At 54.3% G+C, this 21,685-nt stretch overlaps 1 protein-coding gene and 1 long non-coding RNA gene across 12 annotated transcripts in view; one reads left to right on the top strand and one right to left on the bottom strand.

Moving 5' to 3' along the window:
* The window catches only part of KIAA1614 (KIAA1614 ortholog), a 44,324-nt gene extending 22,859 nt beyond the window's left edge, over positions 1–21,465 (top strand). For 5 of the 10 annotated variants that reach the window (XM_086343515.1, XM_086343516.1, XM_086343512.1 and 2 more), the window contains 6 exons: positions 4,110–5,596; positions 8,142–8,271; positions 10,191–10,449; positions 13,790–13,917; positions 14,587–14,771; positions 20,209–21,465. In XM_086343515.1, the coding sequence (XP_086199641.1) occupies positions 4,110–5,596; positions 8,142–8,271; positions 10,191–10,449; positions 13,790–13,917; positions 14,587–14,771; positions 20,209–20,402 (2,383 nt within the window). In that variant the 3' untranslated portion in view covers positions 20,403–21,465. Of the gene's footprint in view, positions 1–4,109; positions 5,597–7,156; positions 8,272–10,190; positions 10,450–13,789; positions 13,918–14,586; positions 14,772–20,208 lie in introns of those variants that run through there. The other 5 variants (XR_015143179.1, XM_086343513.1, XR_015143178.1 and 2 more) reach the window with 5 other exon arrangements.
* Positions 7,537–20,831, bottom strand: LOC147356270 (uncharacterized). Of its 2 annotated transcripts, XR_015143183.1 has the most exons (4): positions 20,135–20,831; positions 13,764–15,880; positions 11,101–12,008; positions 7,537–8,227 (listed from the first exon to the last, which is right to left on the bottom strand). It is a non-coding gene; the product is annotated as an uncharacterized LOC147356270 (long non-coding RNA). The 2 variants fall into 2 exon arrangements; XR_015143184.1 differs by lacking the exon at positions 11,101–12,008.
* Positions 21,466–21,685: the final 220 nt, after the last annotated feature.

Below are 21,685 nucleotides of genomic sequence, written 5' to 3'. Positions count from 1 at the left end.
CCATTGTCTGACCTCCTTTTAAAAAATTTTTTATTGGAGTATAATTGCTTTATAGTGTTGTGTTAACAAAGTGGATCAGCTATATGTATACTACATCTCCTCCCACCGCGCCCCCATCCCACCCCTCTAGGTCATCACAGAGCACCAAGTCGAACCCCTTGTGCTATATAGCGGCTTCGCACTAGCGACCTGACCCGTGCTGTGTCCACATTGAACTCCTTTCCTTTTAATTGCAAACCACACCTGTCTTTCTGTTGGGTAGCTGTAAATTTGGTGAAGAAGGAACTCATGTGAAGGCAGCCTTTTTGAGAGCACTGACATCTTTCCTCCAGAATCGCTGAAGCATCCAATTAGAGGAAGGATAAGAAAATCAGCCAGTCACTCATATACATTTCACTTAGAATAAGTTGTTGGAGTATCAAGACAAGCTTGAACGAGTTGTGCTAGGAGGAGGGTATAGTTAGGGAAGCCTTGGTAAGTGCCTTTGAGGACTAAAAGCAGTAACAACACATAAAGTATGCCAGCATAGATAACTGCATGGGTACTGTTCCCGGTAATTCAAAAGTAGTTCAGTTCAGTTCAGTCACTCAGTCATGTCCGACTCTTTACGACCCCATGGACTACACCTTGCCAGGCTTCTCTGTCCATCACCAACTCCTGGAGCTTGCTCAAACTCATGTCCATCAAGTCAGTGATGCCATCCAACCATCTCATCCTCTGTCGTCCCCGCCTTCTCCCGCCCCCAGTCTTTCCCAGCATCAGGGTCTTTTCAAATGAGACAGTTCTTGGCATCAAGTGGCCAAAGTATTGGAATTTCAGATTCAGCATCACTCCTTCCACTGAATATTCAGGACTGATTTCCTTTAGTTTGGTTGGTTGGATCTCCTTGCAGTCCAAGGGACTCTCAAGTCTTCTCCAACACCACAGTTCAAAAGCATCAATTCTTTGCTGCTCAGCTTTCTTCACAGTCCAACTCTCACATCCATACAAGACTACTGGAAAAACCATAGCTTTGACTAGAGACAGCCTTTGTTGGGAAATTAATGTCTCTGCTTTTTAATATGCTGTCTAGGTTTGTTATAGCTTTTGTTCCAACAAGCAAGCGTATTTTAATTTCATGGCTGCAGTCACCATCTGCAGTGATTTTGGAGCCCAAGAAAATAAAGTCTCTCAATGTTTCCACTGTTTCCCCATCTATTTGCCATGAAGTGATGGGACCGGATGCCATGATCTTAGTTTTTTGGATGTTGAGTTTTAAGCCAACTTTTTCACTCTCCTCTTTCACTTTCATCAAGAGCCTCTTTAGTTCCTCTTTGCTTTCTGTCATAAGGATGGCGTCATCTGCATATCTGAGGTTATTGATATTTCTCCCTACAATCTTGATTCCAGCTTATGCTTCATCCAGTCTGGCATTTTGCATGATGTACTCTGCATGTAAGTTAAATAAGTAGTGTGACAATATACAGCCTTGACGTACTCCTTCCCCAATTTGGAACCAGTCCGTTGTTTCATGTCCAGTTCTAACTGTTGCTTCTTGACCTGCATACAGGTTTCACAGGAGGCAGGTAAGGTGGTCTGGTATTCCCATCCCTTTAAGATTTTTCCAGTTTGTTGTGATCCACACCGTCAAAGGCTTTAGCGTAGTCAGTGAAACAGAAGTTAGATGTTTTTCTGGAATTCTTTTGCTTTTTATGATGATCCAATGGATGTTGACAATTTGATCTCTGGTTCCTCTGCCTTTTCTAAATCCAGCTTGAACATCTGGAATTTCTCGGTTCACAAACTATTGAAGCCTAGTTTGGAGAATTTTGAGCATTACTTTGCCGGCATATAAGATGACATAGCAGGAAAGAAGTAACAGGTCTCTAAAATCCAAGCCCCTGTCTCCAGTCAGAACCTGACCATGACGATGGTCAAAGACTAGTTCCGTATTCATGGCTCCTTCTAAAGAGAAAAACTCCCTGCAGCTTGCCTTTCCCAGCTGTTCAGGTGCTGGTCCGTCCCGAAACTGGTCTTGTGTGCCCTCTCCTTCGTGGAAACAAGTAGGGGTCACTTGGTTGTGCTAGTCCCTTCCAACCCTGATGTCTCTTGAGTCTTTGATGACAAATGGGTGGCATGGGTAGTCAGAGGAGGAGACAGCATCAAGCTGTATCAGTCAGGGTTCTCCAGAGAATGAACCAACATAATGTGTGCTTATAGAGAGAGAAAATTTTATTCTAAAAAATTGGCTCGTGGTACCTAGGAAACTTGGTAAGTCCAAATTCTGCAGAGTAGGTTGGCTGGCTTGAGACCCAGGCAAGAGTTGCTACTCAAATCCAAAGGCAGTCTGCTGGCAGAAGTCCTTCTTGCTCAGGGAAGAGCAGTCTTTGTTCTATTCTGACCTTCAACTGATTAGACGAGGTCCACCATACCATGATCAACTTTATTTGAAGTCTACCAGTTTAAGTCGGCTTCCCTGGTAGCTCAGCTGGTAAAGAATCTGCCTATAATGCAGGAGACTTCAGTTCGATTCCTGGGTCAGGAAGATCCCTGCGTGAAGGAATAGTCTACCCACTCCAGTATTCTTGGGCTTCCCTTGTGGTTCAGACGGTAATGAATCCACCTGCAATGCAGGAGACCTGGGTTTGATCCCTAGGTTGGGAAGATCCCCCTGGAGAAGGAAGTGCTAAACCACTCCAGTATTCATGCCTGGAGAATTCCATGGACAGAGGAGCCTGGCGGCTGCAGTCCATGAAATCACAAAGAGTTGGACACAACTGATGACTAAGCACAGCACAGTTTAAATGTTAATCTTATCCAAAAAAAAACCTTCACAAAAACATCAAGAACCTGGGCACCATGGCCCAGCCAAGCTGACACATAAAATTAAACATTACACATGGCATCTATACACAGGTATGATTTAATGACTGGTAATCAAAGGCAGACAGGTTAAGAAGAGAGAGTGTAGGAAACAGTGGCAGGAGAGTTGCCTAAGATAAATGGGGTGAGAAGCCTGGAGGCCTTGCAAGTGGGCCACAGCAGGAAAGGAAGGCAGAGAGGAATGTGGAAGGCCTGTGTCTTTACCCCAAAGACTGAGAACTTGATCCTGTGCCCTCTTGAGAGATGATGCGATGAAGCTGAGATCCAGGAGAACCAATGAATAGGAGGCCACCGCAGGGGTCCAGGGTGAGTGATAAAAGCAGGAAAGGATGTGAGTCCCAGCTGCTCATCAGTAGATTGGTGGCGAGGTGCTGCTGGGAAAGGCAGGGAGAAGCATGGTCCTTACTTAGGTGGCCTCTGGTAGACGAGGGCCTGTAGGGATCTGAAACTCGGGCCACCTGGCTCCGGGGGGCCTGGTGTGAGGTTTGTGCAGGTGTTTTCTTGATCTGAGCAGGATTTGACCACCAGCTACAGCGTCTCTCAGAGCAAAGGCTGACGACAATGTGAGGACTCTTCCTAGCATAGTAATTGTTGTCACAGTGTTTTGGGACAGAGTGTGTGAGGAGGGCTGGGGAGGGGCAGATACAGGAGGCAGCGCTGGAACAGACTAGATGGCAAGACCAAGGAGAAACACTAGTGTTACTCTGTCTAAATTTTGTCCCAGCAAGATGCTTAGGAACCCTGAGTGAATCCGGAGAGGAGGAATGCTTAGAAACCCGGCTGCAGGTCCCACACGGTCTCCATGGAAACGTCTGCTCTTCCCATTAGACCCTTATAAGTAATGCAGGACTGCCACAGTTCATCCCAGTTCACCAGGTGCCCGTGATGGCCGGGCTCACTTCGAAACACACGCCAGGACTTCGGTATCCTCCTTTCCTACAGTCCTGCGTTTAACAGCGTTTCATCTTAACTCAGACGGAGGCAGGCAACAGAGGCAAAGCCCAAAGTAGAGAAGGTCGTATTCGTTTTGTTCAGCACTGTGTTCAGGATGGGGATGGGCCTGTAAGCTTTTCTGCTTTGCTGCTGGACTCCTGAGGAACCTGATTTGGGCAACTTTGGGTTGTAGTTTTGCCTGAGCGCTGTGCAGGACCGGGCCCCAGGGTGGACGGGTTAGCGCCCAGCGAGGAGGCTTGTACCTTCCTCTCCTCCTCCTGCTCATGACCTCTCTCCTCCTGCCTGCCCATCAGAGATGGGCGGAAAAGCCCAGCCCTGGACCCAAGGATGACCATTGCCTGCCGAGACAACCTCCAGAATGGGAACACGAGCGACTCCTCCAGCGGGGAATCCAGCAGCGGGCAGTGGCCAAAGCGGGGCACCTCTCCGTCCCACGTCCGCTTTGAGGATGAGTCCGCCCGGGACGCTGAGTCCCGCTACCTGGAGCGGCTGCAGCAACGTCAGCGGCAGGTGCTCAGCCTGGCGGACCAGGGTCCCCTGCGCTCCAAGCCCGACCTCGCCGACTACATCCAGGGGGGCTGCCGGCGCCGGGACGCGGGCGCGGGCGCTCTGCACCCTTTGCTGGGTGGGCTGCAGCCTGGGGGCCTCTCGGCGCCGCCGCCCGCTCGGGGCAGCGAGAGGAGGTGCCGAGCCTGCGGCCACTGCATCGCCCCCGACCCGAGGGTCCTTCGGGAGCGCGAACCCGCCTGCGGAAGGGAGGGGGCGTCGGCGCAGCCCCTCAGCTCTCAGGGCCTGAGCGTCCCGCTCCGGCTCCTCTCCGCCGCCGAGCCCAGACTCCACACCGAGTGGATCCGGGAGACGCACATCGGGGAGCAGGCGCTTCCCGAGGAGGCGGACTCGGCCCTGGACAGCACCGACACCTCCGACAGCTGCCGGACCGACAGTGAGGAGGCCGGGACCTCTCAGCCCAGCAAGACCCGCCTGCGGGCCTCCAGGCCTCGGGGAGGCCACAGGTGGTTGCACAAGGCTGAGATGGAGCCTCCCCAGAGCCCTCAGGCCTCACACGACCTGCCTGGGCTGGAGCTCCTGGAGGTGTCAGATGAGGTGACAGAAGGCGCGGGCCAGACGACGGCAGGGGCTCTGCTCCCCAGAGAAGATGCTTTGTCTAAGCCTCCTGTCCAGGACTTGAAGAGGGCTTTCCCCGGGTCCCCGTGGCAGTCTGGACCAGGGCTGGAAAATCACTGGGCTCACCCCGGGGATTTTCGGACAGCCTACACCATCGCCTCTCCCATGAAGCTGGGGTCCTCGGGGCCAGGCAGACAAGGCCCGGTTATAGAAAGCCAGGAGTCTCTGGGAACTGACTGCCCGCAACAGAGCCGCGCAGAGCCCTCTGCCCACCACCAGGCCCGACAGCCGACTGCTTCCCTCTGCCCTGACGGCTGGGTGCCAACCCCTCCCTCTTCAAAGAAAACCACCTCACCCGTGTCTCACAGGAAGGCAGCCCTGGCTGGGCTTCGCAAGCTGGGCAACCAGGGAGAGCCCATGGACAGCCCCCTGCCTGCTTCCAGAAGCGCAGTTCCCAGGACCTGCGAGCTCACCTCGCCACAGCCCCCGCCCCACAGTCCCCACAGCAGGCACCCGCTGCGGGCCCTGTCCACCAACAATTGCAACAGCAGCATGCCCCAGGGGCTGCAGGAGCCCTGGGAAGGAGCCATCCTCGTGGGGGAGATGGGTGCCCGAAGCCAGGACCCCACAGCACCGCTGGAGGACCGCAGAGATGGTAAGGGATGGCCTGGGGGCTAGGGTGGTGCTAGCCCAGAGATCACGGGCTGGGTTTGTGGCCCACCAGGCACTTAACTGTTCATCTTAATAGATGACAGAGCTGTGCATTGCTCCTAGCAGCTCCCAGAGCCTGGCAGATGTTGGGGAAGTTGGCAGGGTCTGTGAGCCGGTGCAGGATTCGACATCAGTCTGGAGGCAGATTAGCCAACTCCCCCCGGGGAGGCGGTGGTAGGGATGCTAAAGGAGCTCCAAGCTCTGTGGCTGTGGGAGGCCTGGGCTTTGAGGGAATTTTACTACCAACAGAGCAGAAAGAGGCAGCAGCTCCAGGATTTACTACTTGCTTAGAGCAGCAAATGCCAGATAATCCCACGGCTAAGGTCCCTCCCCTTCAACATCGTCACTTCATATACTCATTCATTCAATACAGTTTGAGCACCCGTTACAGGCCAGGCACCATCCTAGACCCTGCAGGGGGTGCATAAGTGAATTAATTCAGCAGGAGTCTACCCCCTGAGACCCTCGGCGGCCAAGCAGGTGTGCTGTCCTGATGACACAGTGACCAGTAAGCAGAGCTCCTACAAGGAGTGCTGGGGTTGTTCTCTAGTGCTTGAGCCCTCCTAGAGCCCCAAGCCTACTGGGCACACTGGTAGGTTTCAGCAGGCAAGGCTGCTGAAGGCTGGAGGGTATCCCCTCTGCCCTTGGAAGGGGTCCTCATGTCGTGGGCAAATCGTGAGCTTCCCTGATGCTGTGATCTGAGGTGAGCAACTCGGCCACCCGCTCTTAGGCAGAGGTAGTAGCCTTGCCTTCACGTGCCCGCGGCTCTGGCAGCCCTGGTGCTGTGATGGCTCGGGAGGAATCCAGGGCTTGGGAACAGTGAGGGGGGAGAGGCCAGAGAGGTGACGGGCCGTGCTGACCTTACTGAGGATGCCAGTGCCCAGCGCCCACCCCACCTGGGGGGTGCCACCACCCCTCCACTGCATATGGGGAGCCAACGCTGCCCTATCCCTCTTGTACTCACAGGAACCTTGAGCAAGCAGGCCCCATCCTGAGTTCCCGCCTGCCCTGTGCTCAAGTGTGGTTTTCCTCCCTTGGGTGGGCTCTGGGCTGGCTGCTCCTACCCACTTCCTATGGGGCTCCTATTTTGAGAGTTGCTGACCTTTCTGGCCAGCCCGGCCTTCACCTGCTGGAGCAGAGGGCCAGGTGAGGCCCCTCCTCTCATTCGCCACGAGGTCCTGGGCTCTTCACATCACCCCTCTCTCTCTAGTTCTCCTCTCTAACCTGAGGATATCATTAGAACCCATCTCCTAGGAGCTCAGGCAATAATCTCCGTAGAGGGTTTAACTCTTGCCTAGCGTATCACAGATGCTGTAGACATGGTGGCTATCGTTTAGCTGTTAGACATCACAGCCAACCAGATTGTGGGTCTTGTCCCAGGAACACAAATCCCCCCCAGCCTCTGATTCTTTTGCGACCCCATGGACTGTAACCCACCAGGCCTCTCTGTCCATGGGATTCTCCAGGCAAGAATGCCAGAGTGGGTTGCCCTGCCCTCCTCCAGCAGATCTTCCTGTCCCGAGGATGGAACCCGTGTCTCCTGCATTGCCAGTGGATTCTTTATCGCTGAGTTACCAGGGAAGCCCTTGGTTTCTGCCATACAGCAGTGCAAGTCAGCCATAATTATACATATATCCCCTTCCTCTTGAGCCTCCTCCAAGACCCTGATCCCACCCCTCTAGGTCATCACAGAGTGCCAGGCTGAGCTCCCTGTGTTATATAGCAATTTCTCATCAGCTATGTTTTACACATAAAACAGCTAGTGTATGTATGTTGATGCTACTTTGTCCATTCCTCCTACTCTTTGCTTCCCCCACGGGGTCCACGCGTCCTTTCATATACCTTTTGATACAGGAGCGACATGACTTATCATAAGCAGCCTTGCACTTTTTAAAAATTATTTATTATTTTTATTTTTGGTTGTGCTGGGTCTTCGCTGCTGCATGTGGGCTTTCTCTAGCTGCAGCAAGTGGGGCTACTCTAGGTTGCTATGCACGGGCTTCTCATGGCGATGGCTTTTCTTGTCGCCAAGCACTGGCTCTAGCACAGGGGTTTCAGAAGTTGCAGCATGCGGGCTCGGTAGTTGGGGCACATGAGCTTTAACTGCTCTGTGGCATGTGGAATCTTCCCAGACCCGGGGTTGAACCTGTGTCCCCTGCTTTGGCAGGCAGACTCCTATCCACTGTACCACCAGGGAAGTCCAGCCTTCATTTCACAGGTGTTTATTTCTCATCTGCTGCGTACCAGGCGTTATGCTGGGGGTGATGGGCTTCATCCCAGGGAAACAGGATCCCTCCCTGCTGCGTGTGGGTCTCACCACTGCCTCCGTGGCTCTCGTGGGGCTCCCGCTTCCCTGCATCTTCCTCTGGCTCTTCTGCCTCTGTCGCTAGGACTGCCCCCCTCACCCCCATGACCTGTGGGGGTGGATCAGTGCCACGGGAGGAATGCTGTGGTTGTTGTAAGAGGACTCCAGGGCTGTCTTGCCTCAGCAGCTGTTGGCACCATCAGCTCCGTGGGCATCACCTTCTCCCTGGCCTCAGAGGAGCCCAAGTCCAGCCAGGAAGCAGAAGGAGGCCTGCGGAGGACAGAGCCGAGTTCTGTAGGGCACGTGTCATCCCGGTGAGTGATGCGAGCGACAGCCCTGACTTGGGAGGTTGGGGGTTGGGGTGCTGGGTGGGGAAGGAGCCCCCCGGAGTGGCAGCAGGATAAGTTAACTACTCCCAGATCCTTGGAGGCTTCTAGATCAGGTGCAAGCATGGCACCCCAGCACTCCGTTCCCTGCCCTGTCCAGTCTAGTGTGCGTGCTTATTCATTCCCCAAGCTTTCCCCGAACAGCCTCAAGCTGCAGGTACTGTGCTGGGCACAGCTGTGCATACAGCCCCAGCCCTCCAGGTGCTCCCAGGATGGGCTCTCTGTCAGAGGACTTGCTCCTGACCCTGGGGCGGGAAACAGCCTGCCACTCACGGTTCCATGCTCTCCTTCATTCCCGAGGCTCTGAGTCCTTACTCTGGGGCTGCTGAACCTTGGTGAGCTGGTCCTCTGGCCGGGCTCTCCGTTCTCCACTACACATCATCCCTGGTGACGTGGCCCAGGGCTTCACATGCGACTGCAGCCAGATGGCCACCTCCTGCCCCGTGTGTGCCGCAGAACTCCGGATTTGTGCACCCAGTTCCCCCGACATCCCCACTAGGGTGCCCGAAAGGCCTAGTGCAACTCTTGATCTCTCCTCTGATGAAAGCTGCTTCCTGGGGCCCTCCCCCGGGCAAACACACAGCACACCGCCATCCCCTCAGTGCTCGCATCCCGCCGTCCTGGCTGCCTCCTCCCCGTTCCCTCCCACCCTCATCCACTGGCACGTCCTCTCTGGCCCCTGCAGCCACCTGCATGGCGTTCTCCTGGTGTCTTCTTTCTGTGCAAACCTAACATTCCCTCTCTGCTCTCTGCCTTCCTCTTACCCTTTCAATTCCTTCTCCACTCAATGGTCTGAAGTGTCTTTTGAAAACCTTAACTAAGTGATGTCATTTCTCTGACTGAAACCCCAGTGGTTTATTCTTTCACTTACCTCGCTGCTACTGCTGCTAAGTCACTTCAGTCGTGTCCAACTCTGTGACCCCATAGACGGCAGCCCACCAGGCTCCCCCGTCCCTGGGATTCTCCAGGCAAGAACACTGGAGTGGGTTGCTATTTCCTTCTCCAATGCATGAAAGTGAAAGTGAAAGGGAAGTCACTCAGTCGTGTCCTACTCTTCGCGACCCCATGGACTGCAGCCTACCAGGCTCCTCCATCCATGGGATTTTCCAGGCAAGAGTACTGGAGTGGGGTGCCTTCGCCTTCACTTACCTTACACTGATGCAAACCCCTTACCCTGACATAGCACTCACTGACAGCTTCGCTCACCTGTCAGATCCCTGCTGATCCCTCTTTCCTCATTACGTCAAAGTCCTACAGGCCTGGCCCTGTTATGTTCTCGAACCCACCACACAGCGAGTCTCTTCCTGTGTAGGCCTGTGGTTTCAGCTGCTCCCTAGCCCTGGAATTCTCACCTCCAGGCTGGGCAAGATTGACTCCTTCCTGCCATTCAGTCCTCTGTTTAAATGTCGTCTTGTAAGAGAGGCCTTCCCCAGCCACCCTGTCACCCTCTGCTTCACCCTGCTCATCGGTCACTCAGAGGGCTTCTCCCTTGCTTACTGGCCTGTTGTTCATAAGCTCCCAAGTGGAAGGGTCTTTCCATCTGGTTTATCCCATACCCTCGTTATTTGCCACATGCCAGTGCTGGCAGGAAGCCTTGCAGAGGTTCTGAGGAATCACTGGGTGAACGAATGACTGGTGAACCCATAGTTGGCTGTGACCCTGAGGGTCTTCTCTGCTGCCCAAGCAGAGGCTCCTTCAGAAGTCCACTCGGCCTTTCTGTCTGCAGCCTGGCTGTCACCTCCTCCTCGAGGCTGGGGTGCTGGCCCACCTGGGCCCCACAGGACCCTAAGGTTCTTGCCTCCCCCCAGCCCTCTCCCACCCACCTCACATCCACCTCTGCATTTCAGTGCCTTGTCTGGGGTCAATGCGGGCCCCAGCCCGCCTTCCACCACCGCTTCTGACAAGAACAAGAAAAGCAGCGGAGGCATCGCCTCTGCCCTGGGGCTGAAGAAGTTCTTCTCGACGCTGAGTCAGGGCACGCGGCCCAAGATGGGCAAGTCCCGCAGCTACAGCGTGGAGCAGCTGCAGCCCCCGGCGCCTGGCCCGGCTTCACACACTGGCACCCCCAAAGTGAAGAGAGCCCCGTCCTTACAATCCCTGCATCTGGTGAGAGTCCCAAGGGCCCAGCCGAGGGGTGTGTGAGGGCAGTGGGGTGCTAGCCACCACTGAGATGAAAGGTGAAGGAGAAGAGAAGTGCCAGGGGGTGCTCCTGAGGAGCCCGGGGTGGGGAAAGGGACGCTCCTGGCATCCCCACAGTCCATCCGCAAGACGTGGACTCCCTGGACACAGTGCGATGAGCGAGTTCTGTTCTTCCAGCCCACTGCCCCAGCCTGGGCTAAGCCTAGACCCCTCCCCCTCCCTCACTCCACCACCTCTGCCAAGGCCTGGCATCCGCTGCCTGATTATTCTGGAAGCTTCCCCGCGGCCACAGCCACTCTGTTCGTCTAGCACAGATCACTGCATACCTGGATTGCCTCCACAGCCTCCTCACTGGCGTCCCTGCCCTGTCTTTCCCCATGTGGCTTCCAGAACGGTCCTTCCTGCATGCAAATCTGGTCTTGCCTCCCCCCCTTGTGGAACATCCACCACTGGTCCCTTATCACCCCCAGGAAAACACTTGGAGGCCACTCAACATTGCCAAAGGGTTTCTATAATCTGACCGCTTCTGTAATCTGACTGATCATTCCCCTAATACTCAACCCCAGGTATCCTTGACCTTGCAGTTCTGAAATCAGGCCACACAGTTTGAACCTTCACCTGAAATATTCTTCCCATCTTCTCCACCTGCTAATGCTGTTCATCCATCAATACGTAAGGCACGGCTTCCTCCAGGAAACCGCTTCTCATCCTTCCTTGGGCTGAGCTGGGCACCTCTGCTCTGGCTTCCCTTCTCATCCTGCGCTTTCCTCCTTCATGGAACTTCTCATGTAGTATGTTGGTTTTTGTCTGTCTCCCCTCAGTGGAATGTGATTCTCTGACGGAACACTACTTGATCTTTAGAGTCTACATATTTAGTATGATAATTAGCATAGTAGACATACGCAGTACGCAGTGAATGAATGAGTGAGTGAACACCGGGCAGCCTGCAAAAGTTCCCTTCTCATGTGCTAGCGGATACCAACAGCACACCAGTAGCAGCGCCTGACTCTCAGCTAGGTCTCTGAAAGTGCTGTTCTAGCCCAGGTTTTCCAGGTATCATGCCTGTTCTCTTCCCCGCCCTCTCCCCTGGGCAGAACAAAGCAGATGATTGCGGTTCAGGGCATTGGAGCCTTTCATTTTTCAGCCTGAAGTAGGGAAGAGAATGCAGGCTGAATGAACGTTCCATTGGTTGTCTTGCATCACGTAGAGTATAAATATTTGCTGGCTGGATGAAGTTGGAAGGCAGAGAAACAAAAGCAAAATGATCTCAAGCTTGGGACAAAAGCCTAGAGTGACATGGTGCTCCAGGAATTCGCTGCTTTTCTCCTGAAGTTAAATTTGTCCCGGTGTGTCTGAGCCATGGTGCTCAGATGTATGGCCATCAGAGCTTCAGTCTGTACCCAAGGGAGATGACAGCCCATCATCTGCCATGTAATCCGAGTGCGCCAAGTTAGGAAGTAAGCTGGCCGAGAAAGGGTGGGAGCAAGTGCCGGGAGGACTGAGCAGCAGAAAGAATTGTTCAAGAACTAAAAAAAGAACATAAAATAAGACTCCGCCTCACTCTGGTATATTCATGACCTATCTCAGGGTGAACCCCTTCCTCTTGTGCTGCCAAGTGTGCATGGTGAGAGTGCAGATGGGCTTGGTTTCCACTCTGCCCTTCTAAGTAGGCAGTGAGCACCCTCACCACGTGGGCGGCTCCCACGTCCTCTAGTGGCTGTGGCTCGTTCGTTCCTCCCTTTTCCCCTCCTCCCTGCCTTTCCACTCTTGAGTTGAACATGACTTCTTCCAGGAAGCCCTCCAGAACTTCAAGGCAAACTCAGGCCCCCTCGTAAGCTTCTGGATAATACAACTTCCTGAGAGCACGGCTTCCCAATGTGATAAATAATGTGTGCAGTATTTGTTTAGAAGTCTGCCTCTCCCTGCCTCCCACCCGCTCCCTCAGAATAGCCTCCTCACTGGGTCAGTTTCTAGAACACAGATCGGACCTTGTAATTATTCTGATTACTATCACTCAGTGGCTCCTCTGCAGGTCAGATGAGGTCTCTCCGGGTCTGGCCCTTGGCTCCAGCCCACCGCCCATCACCTCTGCAGCCCAGCCCCCCAGACCACAAGTATATTCCAGAACATTCATGCTTTCTCCCATCTCTGTCTGTCTGCCTCTACTCTTTCTTATGCCTGGAACTCCCCACCCCTGTCTTCATCTGGAGAGCTGTTGCTTCAGGTGCTGCGCAGGCAGCGGCTCCTCCAGGGCCCCGAGGCCTCCTGAGCTGAGTCGCTCTGCTTCCCTGCACAGCGTCATCCATGCTTCTAGCCTCACACTTACAATATACATTTAGGGCTTCTGACCTGTCCATGCTCACCCCACCCCCACCGTGGGGTGAGCTCCTTGAGGGACTTCAGTCTTATCCATCATGCACAGTGTTTTAAGGTGCATACTTGATAAAATTTTTAATGTCAGCGATCATAAAAGGGATACTAAAGAATCATAAACTAAGATTTCAACTCTAAAACTGTGTTCATTATTCTGTAATTATTTGATTTTACCTTTTTAAAAATGTATTTATTTATGACCGTGCTGGGTCTTCACTGCCTCACGTGGGCTTTCTCTAGTTGTGGTGAGTGGGGTTACTCTCCAGTTGCAGTGGGCAGGCTTCTCACTGCAGTGGCTTCTCTTGTTTCAGCATGCAGGCTCTAGGCATGCAGGCTTCAGTAGCTGTGGTGCACAGGTTTATTTGTCCTATGATGTGTGGAATCATCCCGGACCAGATATCGAACTGTCTCCTGCCAAGTGGATTCTTAACCACTGGACCACCAAGGAAGTCCTACCTTTTTTTCTTAATCAAGGAGAAAGTTAGCTTTTCTTAGTCAGTGAGATAATTAGCACTATCATATTCAGTTGCTATTTCAACCAACACATTTTTTTCATTATTTGAAGCTTCAGAGTGCCTGCATAGGCCCATCTCTTTAAGTGAGTTATGGTTATTCTGTTAAGCACTTTCTTAGCAGGCCCTCAAGTTCATGGTTGGGGTTCCCTCTCTGTCAACCCCTTGGTTGTGGTTTAGTCACTAAGTTGTGTCCAACTCTTACAACCGCATGGACTGTGGCCTGCCATGGTCCTCTGTCCATGGGGTTCTCCAGGCAAGAATACTGGAATAGGTTGTCATTTCCTTCTCCAAGGGATCTTCCCAACACCAGGAATCAAACCCAGTCTCCTGTATTGTAGGCAGATTCTTAATGAGGGAATCCCTGTCAACCCCCTATCAGATGGCTTTTCTTACCTGCAATATTGGGTCTTCTCCACCAGGTGTCACCCTCTCGCCAACATCGGAAAGCCACCTCCTTTCAGAACCTCCATTCTCTGCTGAGTGGCAAGGTGGACCGGTCCAACCTCTACCTGGTAGGGGAGCCAGGGGATCACAGCGCAGCTGACAGGTAAGAGTGGGCAAGTGTTTTGGAGGGGAGACCCAGAGCATGAACAGTGGAGCTATACACTTAACTCCTTCCTGCCTTAGCAGCATGGCCCAGGGGAGGGTCCCTTTAAAAGAGAAACCGAGGCCAGCTACCTGTGCTTCAGGTACCTCAGGGGTCTTAGAGCCCACACCTCAGTGCCCTTGTCCTGAGCAACTGGACAGGGGTTGGGGGTTCTATAGAGTTGGAAGGTTTGATTCCTCCATCCCTTTACTATCTAATGACATCCTGAAATCTGAATGTTCAGAGAGCTGCCTTGGTCCAGTTGAAGATTTATTAAAGATCCAGAGACAGGGTCCCCAAAGAGTTCCTTGCCCCTTGACCAGGTCTGCCTAGAGAAACCGCCCTCTCTGATGAGACCCGCTAGGCTAGCTGCTCTTACCGCGGGCTCCACGGAGGGACTTCAGGGGGTCCATTAATTCCTGGAATTTCTTGTGTAAAATTAAAAACTTTGTCACATTCTCAAGAGATCTCTCCAATTAAAATGATTAAAAACCACTGGGGGAGGGGGCTCTGTGGAACCTCACATAGCCGTGGGCACCGCCAGGCCCGGGCCTGGCTGGAGGCCTCCTCTAGGCCTAGAGGCCCCAGTGCCTGCCCCCTTTGCCCTCCCTCGCCTCTCGCCCCTTACAGGCTGGGCAAGGCGCCAGCCCGGCGCGCCCTCAGCGTGGAGGACGTGAGTGCCCCCGGCCCCGCGCGTGCCGTGGGCCGCCTGGTGGAGGTGTTCCCCGACGGCACGAGCCAGCTGCAGCTACAGCGCCCCCCGGAGGGCACTTTCGGCTTCAACGTGGCCTCTGGGAATGGACGCCGGGACTCAGGTAGGCCCCCGCCACCCTGTTCTGGCTCCACGGCCCCGGCGCATCAGTAGGCCGCAGCAGTGCCTTCTGGCCGTGGCCGTATCTGTTTTCGGGTTTTCACCGAGAGCTCCAGACTCAGAGAGCCTCTCAATGAGGAGACTGGAATTCTCCCCTCCAGGCGGTAGGGACGGCAGGCTTGCTCCACTGTCCCTCCGTCCATCTTGAAATCAGAATCCCAACTCCCATGTTTTCAAGGGAGAGTCAGAGGGAGGTTGTTTGTGTTGGCTGGCCCTCCAGATCTCTTTGATGTGGTTGGTGTGGTTCCCTTCCTCTAGCTGCGGAGTGTGTCTGGGCACGTGGACCGTGCCTGCCTGTCTGTGCCCCTCCCTCAGGGCGGGCTCCTGCTGGGGATGTTCACATGGATCCTGGCTCTACGCCTCTGGCCGGGCGGCCTGCTAGGTCCCGATCCAGCACTGGCAGGATCAGGGAGGGTCTCTGGACGTCCTTCTGCACCCTGGCCAGTTCTCAGCCCTGCCGCATGGATGTTTCAGGGAAAAAATGACTTGCCCAGGCCTTTACCTGAGGTCTGTGAGCTAGGATCCACCACAAGGCGAAAGTGAAGTGAAAGTGAAAATCATTCAGTTGTGTTTGACTCTTTGCAACCTCATGGACTATACAGTCCATGGAATTCTCCAGGCCAGAATACTGGAGTGGGTAGCCATTTCCTTCTCCAGGGGATCTTCCCAACCCAGGGATCGAACCCAGGTCTCCCGCATTGCAGGTGGATTCTTTACCAGCTGAGCCACTAGGGATCCACCACAGGGCAAGGGACCTTGGGAGGTATTTCTCAGCTGAGATGAGTAGGGAAGGCAGACAGACATGCAGGAGTGGGAAGGAGAGGAGAGAGAGGAGGAAAAACAGAAAGGCAGACACAGAAAGACACTCACAGCTGCCCTGGACGGGTTGTGCCGTGGTGGGTTTAGTCCTGTGCTTTGATCTCCTGAGTCAAAGCCATTTAGGTGGCAGAACACTGCTGCTGCTGGACTTGCAGACTGAAGTGAGTTCTTGCATGTGTTCCAGCATTTGTTTTTCAACAATGTACGCTGAGCATCTCCTAGGTGTTGTAGATACTGGGGACAGAGCAGTAAATGGAACAGATGAAATCCTTGTCCTCAGGAGTATACGTTCTCATGAGGCAGTTAGACTATCCACATCTACATATATATATAGCAGGATAAGGCCCAAGGGCAGTGAGTTGGGAGTCCTGATGGGGCAGCTTTTCTGAGAAGAGACCCCTGAGCAGACAGACACTGGCATGACGTGAGGGTGGCCCCATGTGGTGTCTGGGGCAGTGAGTTCCAAGCAGAGGGAACAGTCCATGCAGGGCCCTGAGGGCTGGAAATGAGCTTGGCCCATGGGAGGAACTACAAGGAGGTCAAGCTGGACAGAAGGGGGTGAGGGGGAGGGACTAAGCTGAGGGTAGGAAGGTTGGGGGACAGCCGAGCCTCGAAATGTGGGAGAGAGACTGAGCTGAGCTCAGACGGGGCCGTCTTCCTTGAAATGAGACAGGAGTTACAGGGGCTTGGAGCCGGGACCGACATGCTCTGATTTAACGCTTTTACCAGGGTCCCTGGCTGCTGTGTTGAGAATAGACCCTAGTGGGATGCAAGTGGAGCCAAGGAGCCCAGTTTTAAGGTTATTTCAATAGTCTGGAATAGATATAGTGGCAGCGGCTTAGACTGGCACGGCTGTGGAGGTGGTAAGAAGTGGCCGGGTTCTGGCTGACTTGAAGGTAGTTTTGACTATTTGCTCATAGGTTTTACATGAGTGTGAGAGGAAGGGAGGACAAGAGTCTCCCCATTCTGGCCCTCAGGAGGATACTCGTCTGTCCTCGCAGGGGGATGTGTTAAGCATGTGTTGACCATCGTAAAGCATTCCACAGGCTGTTAGCCACTCTGCCCTTTCCTCCAGCTTCCTCTACCCTTCAGTGAGGGGGTCAGGCCTTGCCAGAGAGGCAGCATGCAGGTGTAGTTAGACGACAGAGCATGGTTTGTACTCCAGCGCCTCTGCTGTCTGTGTGACCTTGAGCAGGTTACTTACCCTCTTTGAGCCTCTAGTCTCTAATTTGTAAAATGAGGGACTTCCCTGGGGGTCCAACTGTTAAGACTCTGTGCTTCCCTTATAGGGGTTATAGGTTCAAGCCCTGGTTGGGGAACTAAGATCCCACATGCCAGGCAATGTGATCCAAGAAATAAGTAAATGCTGCTGCTCGACCCCATGGACTGTAGCCCACAGAACTTCTCTGTCCATGGGATTCTCCAGGCAGGAATACTGGAGTGAGTTGCTGTTTCCTCCTCCAGGGGATCTTCCCGACCCAGGGCTCGAACCCACGTCTCTTATGTCTCCTGCGTCGGCAAGCAGGTTCTTTACCACTAGTGCCGCCTGGGAAGCCCATATATAAAGAACACCTAACCTGTAACATCAAGCTAACGAAACCCTGCCTGGAAAAGTCATTTCAGTGGGGTATATAGGGAAGTACCTGGCACATGTGTTCCTTCCCTCTTCAGAAAAAGAATGTGTATTTGGGGAGAAGAACTCCAGACAGAGGGCGGGGGGAAGTGGGCCGAGACATGATCTGCACCAGCTGCCAGTGTGAGCTCAGGCCCAACCAGGCATTCTCCTGTGCCCCCCATCCTTCCCACAAGTCCCTTTAGGCCTCTTTGCCGGCAGTGGGACTCCCTCCCCGATCACCTGTCACGGACTGCTGATGGGCAGGGGTCTCCAGTGACCAGGAGCTTCTTGGGTTCTGCCTTGGCCTGCTCTGTGGGCGCCCCTTGCCTGGGTGGGTGCCAGCTCTTCCCTGTCCTGCCCAGGTGGCACCCTCCTCCGGCCACTGCGGTTGGCTGTCAGCTGTCCCGCAGAGATGCCCTCACCCTTGGAATGTGGCTGGTACTGGTGCGTCCTAGCCTCAGGCCGTGCTCCAGCCCCCCAGGGTCACTTCTCCTGGGCCTCAGAGAGGCTGTGAATTGGGGCTGGTTTGTATTCCTCACTAAAACATCATGATGTGGGTGTTCCTTGCTGGCTGTCACATCTAAGTCCGTACAAGCACGTGAGAACGGCAGGCTTCGCCGTCTGCTTCTCATTGAAAACAACACAGAGATCATACATCCTGAACAAAGGCCGTTGGCAGCAGACAATAAACGTCTACAACAGCCTCTCTGTCATACTTGTGTCATGACTTCCAACTGTGAAACGTACCCCGGAGTCTTCCCCCTACATGGCAGGCGTGACAGCGGTGTCTGGTCCTCCGACTCCATTCTTTTGGGTTTTCTCATCCCTCCCCACTGACACGCTCTGCTGGACAGCAGCCATTTCTGCAGGTTCCTCCCCTGCCTCCTTACCTGCCTTCCCCCGACTACTGCCAGCACGCAGACAAGGCAGGCAAGCAGTTAAAGAACCCAAAAAGAAGAGGGGAAGGCTAGGGCAAGGGCTGTGAGAAAAGCCTTGTGCAGCCAAGATGACAGACAGGCCTTGCCAGGAGGGAGCCGGCCTTGCAGGAAAGGATCAGATCAGCCAAGAAGCACTGAGAGCGAGTTCCACAGCTCAGACCGGGAAGCAGGAACATGTCAACAGATTGGCTTTGCTAAACCCAAGAGCGGCAAACCTTCGAGTGTCTTAGAGGAGATTTCAGTGCACATTCAAACCCCAGCTTTGAAAAGCTTGACTTCTCTTGGGACCAGAAGCTCCTACGATGCTGGGTGAACTGGAAAGATGACTTCCCACCCTTAAAAGGCTTCCAGCCAGAGAGGAGATGCTCTTTCAGGTCCCTTCTAAGAACACTGATTTTTAAGAAGAGGAAGTAGAGAGCCGGGCATGGACAGCTGTTAAGTGTTTCTAATCAGCCAGCCGAGCTCAGGCTGGGGTGCGGCGAGGGTGCTTAAAGCCACGCCAGCGTGTCCCAGGGCACCCTGCAGGGGCCGTCACTGTACAGGCTCCCCGGCCTGCAGTCTTCCTGCTCTGCACACCTGTGCTCACTTAGTGCGATTTGGTGGGTGGGGGGGACCCATGGATGTGGGACACCCAGTCTTCCCTGGAAGAGCCTGTGCTCCCTTGCTCCCTCAGGCAGAGACAGCAAAGGGGAGGGTTTGAAAGGTTTTCTGCGGAAGTTGAGGCAAGAGGGGCTCAGTCAGCTGGACTGTCCCACACTGTGTGGCCAGGGAGCCCAGCCCAGCCAACCCGAGGCCCCCAGAGCCTGCTCCGCTAACATGAGTTCCTCAAACTGAACTGGGGAAAGAAGGAGAAGCAGCTCCTTGAGAGGTTCACCCTACCTCAGACACCCAGGAAATGGTCCCCGCCAGGTGGGGCCCCTCGGGGGCACTGGAGGGGAGAGTGTACGCAGAAAGGAAAAGCGAGCCACTATGACTGTAAATCGGGGGCTAGAACTTCTACGGGGTCTTCCCTCGTAGCTCAGTTGGTAAAGAATCCACCTGCAATGCAGGAAACCCGGGTTTGATCCCTGAGTCTGGAACATCCCCTGGAGAAGGGAATGGCAACCCACTCCAGTATTCTTGCCTGGAGAATCTCATGGACAGAGGAGCTTGGCAGGCTACAGCCCATGGGGTCGCAAGAGTCGGACAACTTAGCAACTAAACCAACCGACCAGAATTTCTGTTTCCTGGGCTTTTGCCCAGATGCCTCTGAAATCTAAGGATCCATATCCGAGGAAGACTGAAACCAGGGCTGGCCCTAGACAATCCGGTGAAGCAAACCAGGTTTGGATTTGACCTTAGCCCAGCAACTCCCTGGGCTTCCCAGGTGGCGCTAGTGGTTAAGAATCTACTTGCCAAGGCAGGAGACATGGGTTCGATCCCTGGGTCAGGGAGATCCCCTGGAGAAGGGAATGGCAACCTTGGACAGAGGAGCCTGGCGGGCCAGTTCCTGGGCTTGAAAGAGCTGGACATGGCTGAGTGACTAACACTTTGATTTGTTTGCGGCTCCAGTGATACCATCCACCCCCAGCTACTTGAAGGGAGCAGGTGGGTCTTATTTGTGAATCCCCACCTAGAGCAGTGCCGGGCATGTTGTAGGTCTTAACATTTTCCTTATTTTATAATCAAGGCTTCTCCCAGAAAAAGATAAGATTAGCTCATTCACACTGAGGTATACATGAATAATAACAGCTTAAGGCATTATTTGTATTAGGGGCATTTTAAAAGAGAAAAAAGGAAAAATGAAGTGGAGGCAGGCCTGCTGTATCTATTATAAAGGGAGTTGTGGTTGTGAAGTGGAATAATGAGTGTGCGTGCGTGCGTGCGTGCGTGCATGCGTGAAGCACCTTGTATAAGCCCCTGCCTCCCCTCCACGCACCCCCCAACACCACCCACCTGGTCGGCATTCCACAGAGCTGCGTGTCTTCGGTTTGGATTTCCTGCGTTAACTCTCCTGTTTTTCTTTGCAGGGTTCTACGTGCAGGAGATGGCTGACGAGAGCACAGCCAAGCTCTACTCGGGGCTGCTGGGGGTGGGGGATGAGATCCTGGAGGTGAACGGGGCCAAGGTTGCAGGGCTGGGCTTGGCTCACGTGAGGGAGCTCCTGGCCCACGCGGAGAACTTGTCGATCCGGGTGCTGAGGCAGAGGCCTGTCCCACGGTGACACAGAGGTGCCTTGCCTCTCACTGTTACCACACCACCGCCCCCCCACTCCCCCACCCCCCGCCCGATGGAAACCCCGAACCGCCCCCGGGGGTGGCTGGGAATGTGCTACACAAAGCTGCTTTGTCTACTGAAAAAGAACACGGTGGCATGCAACCCCTCGGGCCTCGGTCGGGCTTCTGTGACTGACCGTTCTTGCAGAGGGAAGGAGCCTGTTTGTGTGTTTTGTTTAAGGATGTTAATTTATGCAGAAGCAGGGAAGGGAATGGGTCTCCCACCCTGAAGGGCCTGAGGTGGGGTCACCGTCTTCTGGCACCTTTGCTGGCAGCAGGAGGAGAGAGATTCGGTGGGTCCTTCGGTTGGTCCCCAAGCAGCATCGCCTTACCCCCGGGCCCCGTCGTCCCACAGTCAGGGGCTCCCCGAGCTCCTCTCACTCCAGAGCCAAAGAAAGTACTTGGCCGTGTTGGCCTTGAGCCTGCCTTTTTTGGTCTCATTTCTCCCAGCTCCCATCTGACGCCTTTGCTCTTTTTCCAAAAATGGCCCAAGTGTCCGGGAGTCACAGCCTTACAGCCATGGACCATATATCCCAGACCAACTGTGTCTGGTGTGAGAACAGCTGAGAGATGGTATCTGGTAGTCAGAATATTAAGGATTTCTGGGAAATCTTTATGATATACGAGGTTGAAGGGACAAAATGAAACCGAGACCAACTTCAGGGAAGTGCAGCTGTAGCCAGTGGGACTGACCAGAGCAGCCCTGCCCCACCCCGCCCTGACCTCTGCTCCCGCCCAGAGTGAGACTGGAGCCGCTGCAGCCTGGCCGTGAGGGGCTCTGTCTTCCTTCTCCTGGGGCCTTGGACAAGGCTGCAGCTGGTGCCAGGCTGTCTCCAGCCACAAGCTCTCAGCCCAGACTCCCTGAGGGCAGCTGTGGGTGGGTCGCTGGCAGGGAGATGGCAGGGCATGCGAGCAGAGGGAGGGGCCATCCCATCTGGCTCTTCCATGGCCCAAAGTGTTGGGACTCTCTGGAAGTAGTCTTAAATTATTAAAAAGCAAAACCGAAACGTCTCCCACTCTTGAGTCGCTAAATTTTGGGCTGATGTGTTCACTTGACCTTCACTAGCCTGGCAGGGGCCTGGGGGGAGGGGGAAGGAGGACACAGGCATGGCAGTGGGCTGTGTTGGCATGCCAGAGGCAGGGGCCGGGGAGGCCTCTGGGGTTGGGGTGATGCCAGGGTTGAGGTGGAAGCCTCCAGAGGTCGCTCTTTGGCTGGAAGAGGAGCCCTGGG

Source organism: Bos grunniens, chromosome 16 (assembly GCF_055505025.1).
Source record: "Bos grunniens cultivar Pamir isolate PY7600 chromosome 16, Bosgru_T2T1.0, whole genome shotgun sequence".
NCBI classification, from domain to species: Eukaryota; Metazoa; Chordata; class Mammalia; order Artiodactyla; family Bovidae; genus Bos; species Bos grunniens.
This window is presented reverse-complemented; position numbering and strand designations above follow the sequence as displayed.